At 43.7% G+C, this 16,400-nt stretch overlaps 1 protein-coding gene across 6 annotated transcripts in view; it reads right to left on the reverse strand.

Moving 5' to 3' along the window:
* LY75 (lymphocyte antigen 75) overlaps nt 1-10,059 on the reverse strand; it is a 67,033-nt gene extending 56,974 nt beyond the window's left edge. For 2 of the 6 annotated variants that reach the window (XM_077936524.1, XM_077936518.1), the window contains exons 1-2: nt 9,693-10,055; nt 2,154-2,525 (exon numbers count right to left, since the gene is read on the reverse strand). In XM_077936524.1, the coding sequence (XP_077792650.1) occupies nt 2,154-2,525; nt 9,693-9,813 (493 nt within the window). In that variant the 5' untranslated portion in view covers nt 9,814-10,055. Of the gene's footprint in view, nt 1-2,153; nt 2,526-9,692 lie in introns of all 6 variants that reach the window. The other 4 variants (XM_077936557.1, XM_028746757.2, XM_077936539.1 and 1 more) reach the window with 3 other exon arrangements.
* Nucleotides 10,060-16,400: the final 6,341 nt, after the last annotated feature.

A 16,400-nucleotide genomic window follows, 5' to 3' on the forward strand; every position in this document is an offset into this window, starting at 1 on the left:
ATCATCTTCATTAACTAGGCTAAACCACATGTGTTCTCACTACTCGTCATTCTAGTTTTACAGCATAGTGTTTCACATTTTGTTTGAACTAAACACGGTCCATAATAATAATAATAAACAACAGCTAGTAGTTGAAAAATGAAGGTATGCCTGTTGTTTTAGTTTTCTTTCTCCCATGCCATTTCTGGCATGCTTGAGGATCTGTTAACTGTGGGCAGGATTTACCTAACCACCCCTGTCTGCACAAACCTTGCACAAGGACTTCTGCTTGCTCAACAGGACTCTTCACTCACACCCCCCCCACTCCTAGAAATTGGCCTTGGGGGTGCAGGAACCATCAGAAAAGCACGAGGGGGGAGGAAAGGAGGTATAGCTGGCAAGCTGCAATGCTTGCACATAAGAATAGATTGTAATAGCATGATTAAATATTTTCAGTCTGCATTTTTTACAGCATCTGTATGTGTCTACACAGAAGTAAAGCCTGCCGAGTTCAGTGAGACTTTCTCCCAGGTAAAGGAAGATATGGTTACAGCCTTCATTAGATTCTTATTTAAAAGGGCTATTAGCCCTGGGACCTTCTACCAAAAGCAAGTCCCATAATAGTGGTGCAGAGCAGTGTGTTACATTTAGACCTGGGAAACTTGAGTTGAAAACCCAGCTCAGCCATGCACAATGTTGTGTAAGTCATCATTACTAAATCTGCTATTTCCTAATCTGTAAAACTGATACGACCTACGATTAGGGTTCAGAGTTTGATAGGTACAAAAAGATTTGGCCAATTGGTTAAATAATCTATTATTTTTAAAGCATTCATGTTCTGATATCATAATAACTATAATCATCCACAAATACAACACTCAGGCCAGCTTTTTTTTTTTTTTTTAAAGTTAGATAACCCTTACTGTAAAACAAAGGGACGCGGGTGGCGCTGTGGGTTAAACCACAGAGCCTAGGACTTGCCGATCAGAAGGTTGGCAGTTTGAATCCCCACGACTGGGTGAGCTCCCGTTGCTCGGTCCCTGCTCCTGCCAACCTAGCAGTTCGACAGCACGTCAAAGTGCAAGTAGATAAACGGCGTTTCCGTGCGCTGCTCTGGTTTGCCAGAAGCAGCTTAGTCATGCTGGCCACATGACCCAGAAGCTGTATGCCGGCTCCCTTGGCCAATAAAGCGAGATACCGTATTTTTCGCCCTATAGGACGCACCGTCCCATAAGGCGCACCTAGTTTTTTTGGGGGGAAATAAAGGGGGGAAATTATTTCCCCCGCAGGCGCGGGGCTGGGGCGGGGGAAGCCCAAGCTTCCCCCGACCCCAGCCCCCAAACAGGAAGCTCTCTGCAAGCCGTGGGAGCCCAGCGCTGGCTCCCGCTGCTTGCTGAGAGGTCCGCGAAGCCTGGACACGCTGAGCTCAGCGCGGGCAGGCTTCAGCATGCAGGCAACTCTCCACAAGCAGCGGGAGCCCAGCGCCGGGCTCCCGCTGCTTGCGGAGAGGTGCGCGAAGCCTGGAGAGCGAGAGGGGTCGCCTGCATTCTCCCCATAGGACGCACACACATTTCCCCTTCATTTTTGGAGGGGAAAAAGTGCGTCCTATATGGCGAAAAATACGGTAAGCGCCGCAACCCTAGAGTCGGCCACGACTGGACCTAATGGTCAGGGCTCCCTTTACCTTTACTGTAAAACAATACTGAGTTTGAGCCAGATTAAGTTTTCTTTAATCTCATTAAAATCAATGAAATTTACATTAGTCATGCCTATCCTAAACTCACTTAACGGGGAGTAAGTCCCAACTGAACTCAAAGGGGCTTACTTCTCAATATACAAGTACAGGATTGCACTGCCAGTCAGAACTTAAACTGGACCTGATCCATTAACTTTAGAAAAGACTGCAATTAATCACTTTATCACACTTTTATTCTGCCATTCCAAGGAGCTCAGGGAGGTGTACTAGTCATTAGTACCTAATGAGCTTCCATGGCTTTGTGAAGATTTGGATCCAAGCTTTCCTAAGTCTGTAAACATTAGACAGAACCACTGTTGACTGTCTACTCTTTAACTCTTTTCAAAATCAGCATTTACCTACGTATTTACTTAACTGAAACTCGTGTGCAAACCTCTCCTTTCTCCAGATAAAAACAAATGAGAAGGAAAATACATACTGCGATAAGGGAGTTTGCAAATAGTATCACTGGAATTGCTTCTTCTCCAGGTATCAGAAGAGTTTATGCTTGCTGTCACAATTCCATTCTGTAAAGTCAGTTTGTTCTCAGATGCAGATGATATTGAGGCATCGTCACAGCGCCACCACAGTGAAAGATCTGAGTCACAATCCACCACTTTCAAGGGATTCTGGGATTTGGCAGTTTCTAGTCCAAGGCACTTTTGGGAACCCAAGTTAAAAAGGCGATGCTGGGAGACCCATGTCCATAAGGTCTCTTCTGCTCCTTGGCAGTCTCCTGTTGTTATCTGCTGGTTTTTAACTTGGATGCACTTGTTGGTTTTTTCATGGCGGATGGTGAAGACATTGTTATCTGCATTAGAAAAGAGGCATATGCTTTGGTGAGGTTTTTTCCTGTGATTTGCAGTGGGGAAACAATACTATACTGGAGGTACATTAAGAAAATGCTTCCTGGAAAGTACTACCACCAACTAAATGTGTGATTCTAAACATGTAATTCCCAATACAGAAAGTTGCTGCTCTGTAAATTTACTGCTATGTAAAATGTACGCCAACTATAAATTTGTTAAGCCTGATCAAGGCTGAACTGATCAGGGTAACTCATCAAATAAATGGGCAAAGGGAATTGATAAGGTTTGTTGGTTGGTTGGTTTGGTGTGTGTGTAATTCTAGGTTTATTAGAATCAAATGTATTGTTTAGAAACAATAGGAATGTGTTCATTAGAACTTTTAATTTTTTTTTGAAAAAGTCTTATCTATAACTTATAAAAGTGGAAAACTTTTTAATTTAGCATGAAGTGGCAAGTTACCCAAGTTCTGTAAACCAGGGGTCCTAGAGCTTAAATCATTTATCACACCTTAGGGACAATAGAACACAGCTCACTTTTACCTGGAACAAGGAACCTGTGGCATCCAGATATTGCTGGAATACAGCTCCCATTAGGCCCAAGCAGCATAAGCAATGGACTAGGATGGTGGAAGTTGGAGTCCAATATCATCTTGATGGCCACAGGTTCCTCTTTTCTGACCCTGACTTTTATTAGTCTCTAGATACGACGTTTCCCAAACCTGGGTCTCCAGCTGTTTTTGGACTACAATTCCCATTATCCCTGACCACTGGCCCTGCTAGCTAGGGATGATGGGAAACCCTGCTTTAACTTTTTTGAAGTCCAAAGTAGTTGCAACTCATTGTGAAATTTATCCCAGATAGCCCTAGGCATCTTGACTGAAATGGAAGTAAATTCTGTGATGAGCAAATCTTATATAAAAGCACAAGCTAAATTGTGTGGTTTTTGTCTAATTTACACTGGAGCAAACAATCCCAGGGGACAGCCATGTATGGAGATGGTTAAACCTCCTTTGTTCTGTAGGAAAATGTGTGTTTGTTACATCCTGTATGTGTGTGCGTGTCTATTAAATTACTGGTACTTTTTTAAAAAAAAGATCATAGTGTCGAATTAATAATTGCTCTGTTAAATAAAGCTATGGAAAATAGCAAGTTAACTGGGACATAAAATATTTATTCAGAATTCATTAGCCTGAATGCTGGAATTTTATATACAAAAGCTTCTAGCTAGAGAGAAGTATGTTTGTGCACTCACAGCCCACTCAGGGCCTATTCCTTTGAGTCATGCCTCCAGCAATTTGCTGGAAGAAAACAATTGTGCTGTGTTTTATGCCTTCAGCTGAAATGCGCTATGCAAGTTCTATTTCATTTCTAAAATGTCACCCAGTGCTGGAGCAGGCTGCTGAATACTCAAGAAAATAAACAAACAATACCCCACCCAACCCCTCATGGATAATTCTGTGGAAAGGGGGGGGGGCAGCATAAGAACAGTCAGTATTCAATCTCTTAACTTGGCATTAAGACATGGGCACAGGAATAATAGATTGGCCTGGGAGTGCAATATTCTCTTTATTTGATTTGATTTATAGTTTGCAGCCTTTGGAGTGTGTGTGTGTGTTCTGTAGTTAGACAATATAACAATAAAGTCTTAGTACTGTAGTTCCTAATTTGTAACTGATTATGGCAATGATTTTTAATAAACTTTCCATAACTTTTGTTTTTTAAACAGCCAGAAATTAACTAAAACCTTATCGCTGACATGGTGTATAGTATAATAGCTTGCTTCATTAAATAAAGGGGTAGGCAGATTTAAGAGCTGCCATCTTATGGCTGGCAACACATTCTAAAATGTCACTTATGAAAAACAAAAGAATAGCACCAGAAGATATATTTTATGTAGTACACCATTTCCTCTGGCACACAATAATCTCTTTACTCTTCATGTTTCCTGAAACTGCTGAGACTCAAGCTTACTTGATCATCAGAAATCTGACCCATGTGATTTGAATCTCAAGAGGAATCCACTCCTAGCTATAATCACCCCTCATCCAGCACTAGAAGTGAGCACATCGATCCCATGAGGTTCAATCCTGTCACATAAGTATTTATTGTTTATCATCTCTGCAGGCTCAGCAAGCTAATCCACACCTCAACACCATTTTAAACCACACACCACTCACAAAATGTAAATGCTAAACAACCAAGTTTCTAAATAGATAAAGAAGAGGATCAAGAAAGGCTGAGTTCACCATCTTTTACATAAGCAGTATTTCTCCTGCAGCTGAAGAAAGCCCAGTAACCAGAGAGGAACTAATTCAGAGTGTGATGCTGATGACGCCAAGGTTGCAGGTTCGATTCCTGTCTATTTTCCGGCATTGCAGTGGGTTGGACTGGATCAGGCTTCCTCAAACTCGGCCCTCCAGATGTTTTGAGACTACAATTCCCATCATCCCTGACCACTGCTCCTGCTAGCTAGGGATCATCGGGCCGAGTTTGAGGAAGCCTGGACTAGATGATCCTCAGGGTCTCTTCCAACTCTACAATTCTATGATTCTCCTACATGTCCAACCACAAGGGGTTTCCTATGATTGACAATGTCAGCTAAGGTAGCTGGAAAGTGCCTCCATCTTAAAATGTTTTGAAGTTCTCAAGATTTTCTGCAGACAGATATAGGACAGCCTGAGTTGTTTATGTGACAGCAGTTAAAACTAACTCCACTTAACAGAGTTGCAAGGAAAATGTTAAGACACACAAAGGATTTTTTTAAAGAGTAAACTACATATGGAAGCAAACATCACATCTTGGAATATAAATGATGGAGCATTATGAGAGTCCTTCCAATGGTGCAAGCAATGATAAGAAAATAATTATTGTAAAAGGTAATGAGAATTGTAGGCATGGGATACTGAATCGGACCATTGGTCCATTGAGCTCTGTACTCTCTGCACTGACTGGCAGTGGATCTCCAGTGTTTCAGACAAGGGGGCATTACCATTGCTACCTGGAGATGCAGACTGATGCATTTAACTAAGCTAAAGCAAATGCTGCAGATACAATGCCTAAATTCACAGAAAAGTTAAACCCAGAAAGGCAACAAGTCATTTGGAAATGGGACTGCAACACCTTGAGAGGCAGAAGCAGAATAAACTATTCAACATAAGATGAATTATTATGCATGTATAATTTGTACAAGTTGATGTATAAACATGGACTCCTCTTTTGTGTGCAAAATTTATGTTACCTTGGAAAAGCTAGCGAACACACAAGCACAAGGACAGCAACAGCAGTTAAGTCATGCCAACAAAGAATAGACTGCCTATACAGTAATCAGAGACAGCATGTTTCTGATCACTGGCTGTGCGGAGAAAACATCATGGGGTGTCTCTTTCTGTCACGTCCCACTTGCAAGCTTTTCTGGTTACTGAAGAACTGTGAGGTTTCAGCCTGAAGTCCCCACTTAAACCTCAGCCACGAACATTAGGTTATGTCATCCTCACTCAGCCTTCTGCAATATGGAAATAATAGAAGACGGGTCTATTCTACAGGGCTGTTGCAGCTGTGCTAATGAATCAGAGGAGATGCTATGTAATTCTAATGTATCAGCATCACCTGGCTGGCCACTGAGTAGAACTCTGGGGTGCTGCAAATGCTATATACCTTGGGTCTGTACCTTGGGTTACAGACGCTTCAGGTTACAAATGCTTCAGGTTACAGACTCCGCTAACCCAGAAATAGTACCTCGGGTTAAGAACTTTGCCTCAGGATGAGAATAGAAATTGTGCGGCGCCTGTGCGCCAGCAGCGGGAGGCCCCCATTAGCTAAAGTGGTACCTCACGTTAAGAACAGTTTCAGGTTAAGAACGGACCTCCAGAATGAATTAAGTTCTTAACCCGAGGTACCACTGTATATGCGCCAGTCTCTCACACTTGTTTCCCTCCTTTTCAAGGTCAGAGAAGAGTCTCACCCACAGTTGCCCAGCACTGTGCTCTGTAATGCACCTGGCTGCTATAGCAGCCTTGTTGCCAGCCTTGAGCCAGGAGAGTCACCTGAGGACTGTATTTCCAGCAGCAGTGGGACCGGTCGGCGCTCTGACAGCACCATCAGCACAGGGTAGATGAGAATGAGAGCAAAGCAAGCATGTTATTATCCACACACCCACACTGCCCTGCACCTACACCTGAGTGCCACTTCCCTTAATTCCATGGGGAAATGCCTGTCATAGATACAGGTTCTTCAAACATGAGAACTGTAAGATATGTAACTTAAGATGGGCAAACTCCTCTGCAAAAGCGGAAATCAGCTCCAGCAATCACAAATATTGTCTATAGGCAATATTTATTTAGTTATAACTTAGAGCCTTACGTTCCTAAGACCTAAGTATACAGAGACATCACATCACCTCTTTGTAGTGCAATAGCTGTCAACATTGCAGCTTCACTCCCTTTGTTCTCTTCTTTCTCTTACATCTCTTCCTTTACTACTAGTTCCTTTACTTCCTTCCTGTTCTATCAGACAAAACCAGTAACTTCTGTCTAGAAGAAAAAACAGCCAAAAGTCTTGTCATATCAGGATGCAAGCTAAAAGGTATGCCTGCCACCTGTAAACATCTGAAGATTAGAGTTATAGAAAGGAAGCACACTGAAAAAAACTGAGGCAGTAAGTTCTTATTTACCCAGAGCGGTCATTGAAAAACAGCCTCAACAAGTATTTCTCACCCCTTAAGCAGTGAGGTGCCTGAAAATTGCTAAAGATCCCCAGACCTCAATGTGTTGGAACCTATGGTAAATTGAAGAAACAATCCCTGCTATTATGCTATATTAAGGACTCTCGCATTGTAGCGTGAGCCAATTTAATGACTAGCTTGGCAAGTTTCTCCAAGTACTTTTGTACTTTACTTTTGCAGGCTTTTATTTAGTTATTTCATTAATTAGGGAAATGTATATTCTTCCCTTTTCACAGTGTGGTCTCAAGTTGGGTTCTAACCATCATGTCTTGAATTATTTGCAAGTATTCCATTAAAAAAATAAGTTTGACTGAAAGCTTTTGAGTGTATTTGAATATAACATTCAAACGCCATTAAGGCTGCAATCCTATACACACCGACCAGGAAGTCAATGGGGCTTACTTCTGAGTAGACATGCATAGGATTGCATTATAAGGAAGTTTTCAGTCTTCTTCAAACATTTACTTTAGCCATTGGGAGAAAAACTGGGATGTTTATACCGTATTGGCCTGAATACAAGCCTCACTTTCCCCCCAAATTCCAACTGTGAAAAGTGCGGCTTATATTCATGACCTTACAGGAGTAAACAGCGTCAGGAGCGCAGCAAAGCGGTGTCTGTCCTATGCGTAGTCCCGTCATCTCCTTCAAGGCTGGGAAGGAAGAGAACGTGGAAGGGGAAAACCACTGGCAATGCAGCGCAGCCCCCCCCCCCCAATGCAGCCAGAAGCAGTGAGGAAGGGAGCAGCTTATATTCGGGTATTTTTTCTTTTTTTTTCTTTCCCCCCTCCAATTTTAAAGGTGCGGCTTACATTCGAGTGCAGCTTATATTTGGGCCAATATGGTACATCAAGTAAAATTAACGTGACATACTTTTTAAACTTCAAATCTCAAATTAGTTTAAGAAAACTGTCCAGTTCAAAAATTCTAGAAAATCCGTATCGCTGGTGCCAATACTACCAGTTTTCAAGCTAAGTATGAGAACCAGGCATAGTGCCTGACTGGTCCAAGGATATCACATGAGCTAAATCAAGATGCCTGAACAACTACCACTGCATAACAGGTAAAGATTAAACAGGTGCAGGTGCTATTTTTGCACCATGGAAATGCAGTGAAATGAAAAATTGTGCCCGCTAAACTTTTGCAACCTTCTTTTAAAGCAGACATTGCCAGAGGTGGAGGAAGTGCCTCATCTCCCTTAGGAGAATTTGCTCTGTTGCCTGGAGGGGAAAGAAACAATCAACCTTCCTCCTGACTGTAGCCACCGAGCTCCTCAAGGTAGTTCCAACCGGTTTGTGGAATTCCCCTTCACCCACCCACGAACTGTCCTTTCTTTACTGTGAACTGGGTGGCAATTGGAGTCAGGCCAACCTTTGAGCCCCTGAGTCATGCTGCGGAAGGATTCTATTACAGAGGCTTCCCGGAGCATATAAACAACTCCTGGAGAAAGAGCAAAAAGGGTGTGTGGGAAAGCCGTTGAAAAACGGAGGTGAAAAATGCACTTGGCAATCGGGACAACAGAAGACGAAAAACGAAAGTCTTTCTTGCCCCGCCCACTCCAGCTTGCAGGATTAAAGCACCTTCTACCGCAGTAGCTGCTAGAGGAAATCGCCTCCACCCTATTGGCGGAAAGTAGGGCTCGAACTCCTACTGGCTCGGATCTCGAGAAGCTACGCTTCTTAGTTGACAGGATAAAGGTGCTCTGCAAACGCGCTCGCGTTTTATATCCGCACTTCCCGGGGTTCCAGGCCGGAGCCCTTGGACGAAATGTGCAGGTTGCCCAGCTAAAAATAAAACACGGATTTCTGTCTAGTCACGGTTCCTTTCAAACGTAGCTCTTTCTGTCCTACGCATCTGGGAAGACAAATGTGCTTTCCCACCCCACTCCCACCCCCGGGTAGCTCAGCAGGGGAAACCCCCCCACCCACCCCAGGGGAAAACCCCACTCGGGGCATTTCGGTTACTTCAGAAAATGCGGAACAAGCGAGGCACACTTTCAGTTTCGCAAGGCTTCGCTTCGGCGGTGCTGTCAGGGCTGACGTCCAGGGCCCCCGCTCGGCACAAGGAGCGGAAGGGGGCGTCCCAATGCGGTGCAGAGCTGGCGGCCCCCCCCCCCCCATTTTGAAGTAACCGAAATAACACGCGCGCGCACATTAGCAGCTAAGGGGCCGCCCGCCCCCCTTTAGCAAAAAGCATCGGCTAAATCTATGGAATCTAACTGCGCCAAGGTGCGTCTCTTCCAAAAAAAAAAACAACCCACCCCTCTAAGAAACTTGCACCGCGCCACAAGGAGGGGCTTCTCCCCAACAACCCTCGAGAACTTTGCGCGGGGATTTTTACTTTTTCCCGCCTTGCGGGGTTGCGCCAACGTTTGGCTGGCACCAGGTTCCTCGGTCCCCAGACCGGGCGTAAAAGTGCGCGGCCAAGTTACCCGCCAGGCTGCGGTTCTTTACCTGGGGAGCAGCGCGCGCCGCAGCACAGCAAGGTGGCGAGCAGCAGGGGCGGCAGCAACAGCTGCAGCCCAGCTTCCCGGCAGGTGGTCGGCAGGAAATGCCGGCGCGCCCCCCTCCTCATCCTCCCCGCAGCGGACGGCAAAGTTGCAGCGGCAAGTGCGGAGACGGGCGGGCGCGACCGCCGCTTTCCCAGAGAAATGCTGCCCCTCTTCTCCTCCTCCTCTGGGCGCTTCCCAGGCGCTCGGTCCCCGTCGCCGCCGCCGCAGCGCCAATGACAACGGAGCGCAACCTATTGGCGGACGTCCAGGCCAATCAGGGTTTTTTTTCGCCTTGCCCTGGTGTTAAGGCGCAAGTTGTTGCCAGGAGAAGATAGGCCGAGCAGTGCGCGCCGATGGCGAGGAGTTGCTATATAAGCGCTTGTATCTCTCTCTCTCACACCCACGCCTTCGCCTTAAAGGGGCCTACGGCTGTAGATAAGGCGACGTCCCGCGACGAGAAGTTAAGATACCGAAAGCAAACAAGCTGCAACAGAAGAGTATTGCTCTGCAAGAGAGATGAACCCCAATACGTAGGAGTTTTAACGGTTTAGCAGCGAGGTAATAGGGCTGACAGAATGCTGGGGTGATTGAGGAAGGTGGTATATACTGTATATAAACAGTGCTTTTTTCTGGAGGGACGCAGGGGTATGCACCCTAAACATTTTGTGAATCTTTGTACTTTTGTCCATTTACTGTATTTATTTTCCCCGATTTCAACTATAAAATGGTGATTTTCTTGAGTCAAAATGAGAGTACCCCTAAACATTTTTTAAGAAAAAAAGCACCGTGTGTGTATTTGCAAGGTTGAGGCTCCTAGGCTATCCTCCCGCAGAGAGTTGCTGTAACATACCTGTTTCTTTATCATGGCAGTCACGGTCCCATTTTAAATAGTTATAGGGAGGAGACCCCCCCCATCCCATTCCTTTATTCTGTAGGGTCACTTTTGTATTCTGGTTTAATGGCTCAATCCTAACTGTATAATCAGAGGTAAGTGCTACTGAATTCAGTGGGGCTTGCTTCCAAGGAAGTGGAACCTAACTAGGATAATTTCCAAAATTAATTACAGAATTGCAGCGTGCACAGTTCAAGCTTGCCACCCTTTCCCCTATTTCAAGGGCAAGTTCAGTATTCAGCAGATACTAAACTTAAAAATAGGGATGCGGGTGGCGCTGTGGGTTAAAGCCTCAGCGCCTAGGACTTGCCGATCGAAAGGTCAGCGGTTCAAATCCCCGCGGCGGGGTGTGCTCCCGTTGCTCGGTCCCAGTGCCTGCCAACCTAGCAGTTCGAAAGCACCTTCGGGTGCAAGTAGATAAATAGGGACCGCTTACCAGCGGGAAGGTAAACGGCGTTCCGTGTGCTGCGCTGGCTCGCCAGATGCAGCTTGTCACGCTGGCCACGTGACCCGGAAGTGTCTTCTGACAGCGCTGGCCCCCGGCCTCTTGAGTGAGATGGGCGCACAACCCCAGAGTCTGTCAAGACTGGCCCGTACGGGCAGGGGTACCTTTACCTTTTACCTTAAACTTAAAAACCTAATAGCAGGGAGGAAACCTAGTGCAGCTTTTGTCTAATTTTCAGGACAAGGTATGGGTTTCCTATGAAAGTACCATTACAGAGGGAGAATTCCTTCTTTGATTATTCCTCCACATCAGATTCTTCCCATGCATAGCCAGGTAGCATGGTCAAGAGTGAAGCATAAGGGTTGCCTCTTGTTGCTTGGATAGTCAGAAGCCACAGGCCACATGGGAGGAACCCAACCAATAGTTCATCCTCACATTTGTAACACACCTTCCGGAAACTGAAATTCCTCACACACCCTCAGTGGTAACATCAAAGTGGGCTATTATGGCTGACCTACCAATAGCGGTGACAGCATTCTGGTCTTTTTACTGTTTTAATGACCCCTAGCATAGGGTTTGCCTTTTCCAGAGCTGCCACAAACTGACTCCACACTGGGTCAATATATTCAGTGAGCTATCCACTACAACCACAAAGTCTTGTTCCTGGTCAGTCACCACCAGTTTATATCCCATGAATCACTTTACACTTGCTTACACTGAGTTTCATTTGCCATTTTATGGCACATTTACCTGGGGGTACACCTCCTTGAGCACACCACTGTGGGACCTTCTGAGTAAACATGCATAGGATTGCATTAAAATAGTATGGCTGCAACTGATTAACTTGTTCAATCAAAGATTAACCTTTCGAGCAATTTATAAAGATGCTCCTGATTATTTAGGTAACTTGCATATGTGTGTGTACTTTTGGGGGGGGGGAATAATATAAGTATATACTTAGATAAATGACAGGTGACATGTGTTATTTTGGGGGGAAAGACTCTTTTACAGAGAAGGGCTTTGCTCTTCCAAGATGTAGCACATTCATTAATCATCTAAAAACAAAAAAGTGCAATATTTTACATGTCCACTCAGAAGTAAGGCCATATAACATTTACCAGCTTAAAATACAGCTAGGCCATTCAATTTGGATCAAAGTCGGTTTTGGGGAAGTGCATTAAAACACAGTATTTCATAAGAAATTACAGGGTAGATACTGTCTATATATGGATTGTGGCTAATGCCATGTGTACAACTGCTACCCAAAACGGTGGTGGGAGTACACTGGATGTATAGTAAACAGGACTGTGTACGTAGCTGCTATGTGTACACACTACTGCTTCTCAAACCCATGGATGGAGCGCACTGGATGCAAAGCCAAAAAGGGTGTGTACAAAGCCTAAATCGCATTGAACAGTGGAGCTTACTCCCAGGTAAATGGACATTGTACTATGCAGTGGTACCTCGGGTTACATACGCTTCAGGTTACAGACTCCACTAACCCAGAAATATTACCTCGGGTTAAGAACTTTGCTTCAGGATGAGAACAGATATTGTGCAGCAGGAGGCCCCATTAGCTAAAGTGGTGCTTCAGGTTAAGAACAGACCTCCAGAACGAATTAAGTTCTTAACCTGAGGTACCACTGCATTGCCATTTTAAGTTTCTTATCTGAGAGTAAACCTCATTGAACTCAGTGGGACTTCTGAATAGACATGTATATCATAGCACTTTAAAGCTATTGGTTTTTTCATGTTCATATTTGTATAGTACAGTGGTACTTCTGGATGCGAATGGGATCCATTCCGGAGCCCCGTTTGCATCCAGAAGCGAATGCAACCTGAATCTGCGGGTCATGATTCGCCGCTTCTTCGCATGACGTCATTTTGACTGTCTGTGCATGTGTGAGTGGCGAAACCTGGAAGTAACGCGCTCCGTTACTTCCGGGTTGCCACGGAGCGCAACTTGAAAATACTTATCCTGAAGCATATTTATCCCGAGGTATGACTGTATTAGTTGATTAATTTATTAAATGGATTGATTAATCATTTAATTGTTTTATCGATCAAACAATTAAATCAACAAAGATTTCTGTAACGGGTTGAAGCCCTAACTGTAAGCCATGCACCTTAAGAGGCAAATCTAAACGTGCCAGGACTTTAGAATATGTTGGGTAATAATATTTTGGATAAAATGTCCCTTTTATGTCTCATAATTAGGGGTTGATAGCGAGACAGAAAAGAAGAACCCAGTCATTATATCTTTGTATCTAATAGGGCAAACATTCTCCTCTGTGTGGAGCTCATAATAAGATAAAGCCCTGGAAACAGCTAGTTGCAGTGCTGTAAAATTGAATTAGGAGGGACTGTGGAGCAGAAGGCTTGTTTACAGCATGCAAGGGATAATATTAAATATCTCTGCGAGGAACTAGATGACCATTTCCTAGGAAAACAGAGCTGTAATGAACAACTATTGTTGAACAGCAGGGCAAACAATCAAACTGAATGTAATTAGCAACTCATATATGTGATATATAGAGCGATACGCAACATCATTCCAGCAGATGCAACAGGACTTTCTATTACTTACCTCCTGCAGCCCCCTAGAACTTTTCCTGTGGATTCTTGGAATATACAGTGGTGCCTCGCAAGACGAAAAGAATCCGTTCCGCGATTCTCTTCGTCTAGCGGTTTTTTCGTCTTGCGAAGCAACCCCATTAGCGGCTAAGCGGATTAGCGCTATTAGCGGTTTAGCGGCTATTAAAGGCTTAGCGGCTTAGCTGCTAAAAGGCTATTAGTGGCTTAGCGGCTTAGAAAAAGGGGGGGCGGGGGGGAAATGGCGAGACTCGCAAGACGTTTTCGTCTTGCAAAGCAAGCCCATAGGGAAATTCGTCTTGCGAAGCGCATCGCAAACGGAAAACCCTTTCGTCTAGCGGGTTTTCCGTCTTGCGAGACATTCGTCTTGCGGGGCACCACTGTACAGCTGACTGCAACATACTAGATCTTCTGGTTTGACTGTGGCTTCTTAAATACACTTTGGAGTAAAACGTACCATCCTAAACAGGTTCAATTTCCCTATATATACTATTGCAAAAGCCTGTCATTAGGGCTTAATTAGCAAATGTGGAAGTACTGGTGCTAAAGCTGGTCATTTTCTCTTAAACGGAAGCCCTGCTGCATAATCCAATATATGCAAAACCTGGTTGTGGTTACGCAGTGGGGGGACTGGGTCCCCTTTACATACTCAGGGTAACTCTTTTTGTTATTACTTTTCAAGCTCTTAAAGTTGATGCTTCGCACCGAAAATTAGGTTGCTTGGGTGAGGCCTGGCTCACATTAAGCCTTGTCTTTTACCTCTGTGTTCTGCTTGGCCTCATTTAACCTCAGTTCATCAGTGTCAACAGTATTATTAAAGCTCACTGTAGTATTGGTATGGTTTACAGTATGTCTCATCAAATCAAAGAAGGAAAGAGAACCATTTTTGTATTACTGAGATGACTTAGATGTAATTGCTCCAGTCCATCATCCCTAATTGCTGTTGTCAGACGCTACAGAGGAGCACAACAGGGGTAAGGAGGGAGAACTTATGCCTGAAAAAAGGAAAGGATGAAAAGGAGATGACATTCAAAATATCAAGCATGAGCTTGCAAGGAACTCAGGAATAAAGGAGACACTCTCTCTTTGGGAGTGATTGTGGGGAGTTTCTGCAACATTTTCCAGCAAGTCTTAACCTTACTAAGATATATACACACACAGAGGGAGACTTTTTTTCTTATGACATTCAGTTCAGTTTTATTTATTTGCGCTATTGGACGTGAGCAAAAATAAAATAAGATATGGAATTTAATCTAGCATCTACTAAATTCATAAAAACAAACTGGGCAAAATGCCATTATTCATTTTACAAGCAATCAACTCCTATTCGGATACTGTGCAAAAAATAAATTACGTGATTTCCTATAGACCATTAAATTACAGAACACAAAAACCAATCTCAAATTTATTCATTTGCTTAAAACACTGTGTTTATTTAAATTACTGCTGCTATGTGGTTCGCATGAACAGATATCTCTCTTTTGCAGCTAATGACACAGTTGGTAGAAAATAAATAAATAAATAAGCAAATTCCAGTACTGTAATAATTTAATTTAAAATGCATTCTTGATTTTCCATGGAATTTTATTTTGATTTTTTATAAATAATAATAATATTTATTTATTTATTTATACCCCACCCATCTGACTGGGGTATAAAACCTACAGATAAGAAAATACATGTCCACCAATACAACATGATACATAGTCACCTCTCTTTTCTTGTTTTAACGTTCATTTTAACCCCTGGAAAACATATCAAGAAAATTAGGCTTTCCAGATTATCTGTAATTTGCATATAATTTTGAACATAAGTGATATGTGAAGTTTTGAAAGGCCAATTCAAAATTTTATTTCCGCAAAAGTACCAACCTAGCAGTTTGAAAGCACGTCAAAGTGCAAGTAGATAAATAGGGACCGCTTACTAGCGGGAAGGTAAACAGCGTTTCCGTGTGCAGCTCTGGCTCACCAGAGCAGCGATGTCACGCTGGCCACGTGACCCGGAAGTGTCTCCGGACAGCGCTGGCCCCCGGCCTCTTGAGTGAGATGGGTGCACAACCCTAGAGTCTGTCAAGACTGGCCCGTATGGGCAGGGGTACCTTTACCTTTACCTTTTTAAAACAAGAAAACTTCACAGCTGAAGGACAGGACTACGTTTTTCCTGTTCCCTCTGTTTTAAACGAGGCAGACAGTGCCGAAAAGAACTCAACCATTTATTGTAGCTTATTATTATACCTGTTTCACAATTACATTCTCTCTCCCACACCCACACCCACCCCATAGACTCACAGACACACAGAGCTAAACAAATCAGAGCCTGCATCTTTAGAGACTAAATGTCCTTACACTCTTGAATTTCATCAAGGCTTTCTGAAACAAAGGCTTTAAACAAATGATTTCATCTGCAGGGAGGCTCTTGAGAAGAGGCACCCTTGTGTATGCAATGCTACAACCAGGCTTTGCTATTTGCCCTTGGACATGCATTTTGTTGCTGCTGCAGTGAAGAGTTTTTATGGGAATGGTCAGGACCTTTGCACAGACACACAGAAAACCTTTTAATAAGAATGAAGCTAACTGTATAATCCTGATTTGCTTGCAGAAAGTTTACAGTGATGTTAGATTATATCCGGTCTTTATTGAGCATACATGTTCTTCTTAATCATTCATTCCAACCCATACTTTTCAATTAATTTCCATGTCATCTTCCAAAATGCAAAAGATCTGGCCTATTAAAGGTGCCTG

This window comes from Podarcis muralis, chromosome 1 (genome assembly GCF_964188315.1).
Source record: "Podarcis muralis chromosome 1, rPodMur119.hap1.1, whole genome shotgun sequence".
Lineage (NCBI taxonomy): Eukaryota > Metazoa > Chordata > Lepidosauria > Squamata > Lacertidae > Podarcis > Podarcis muralis.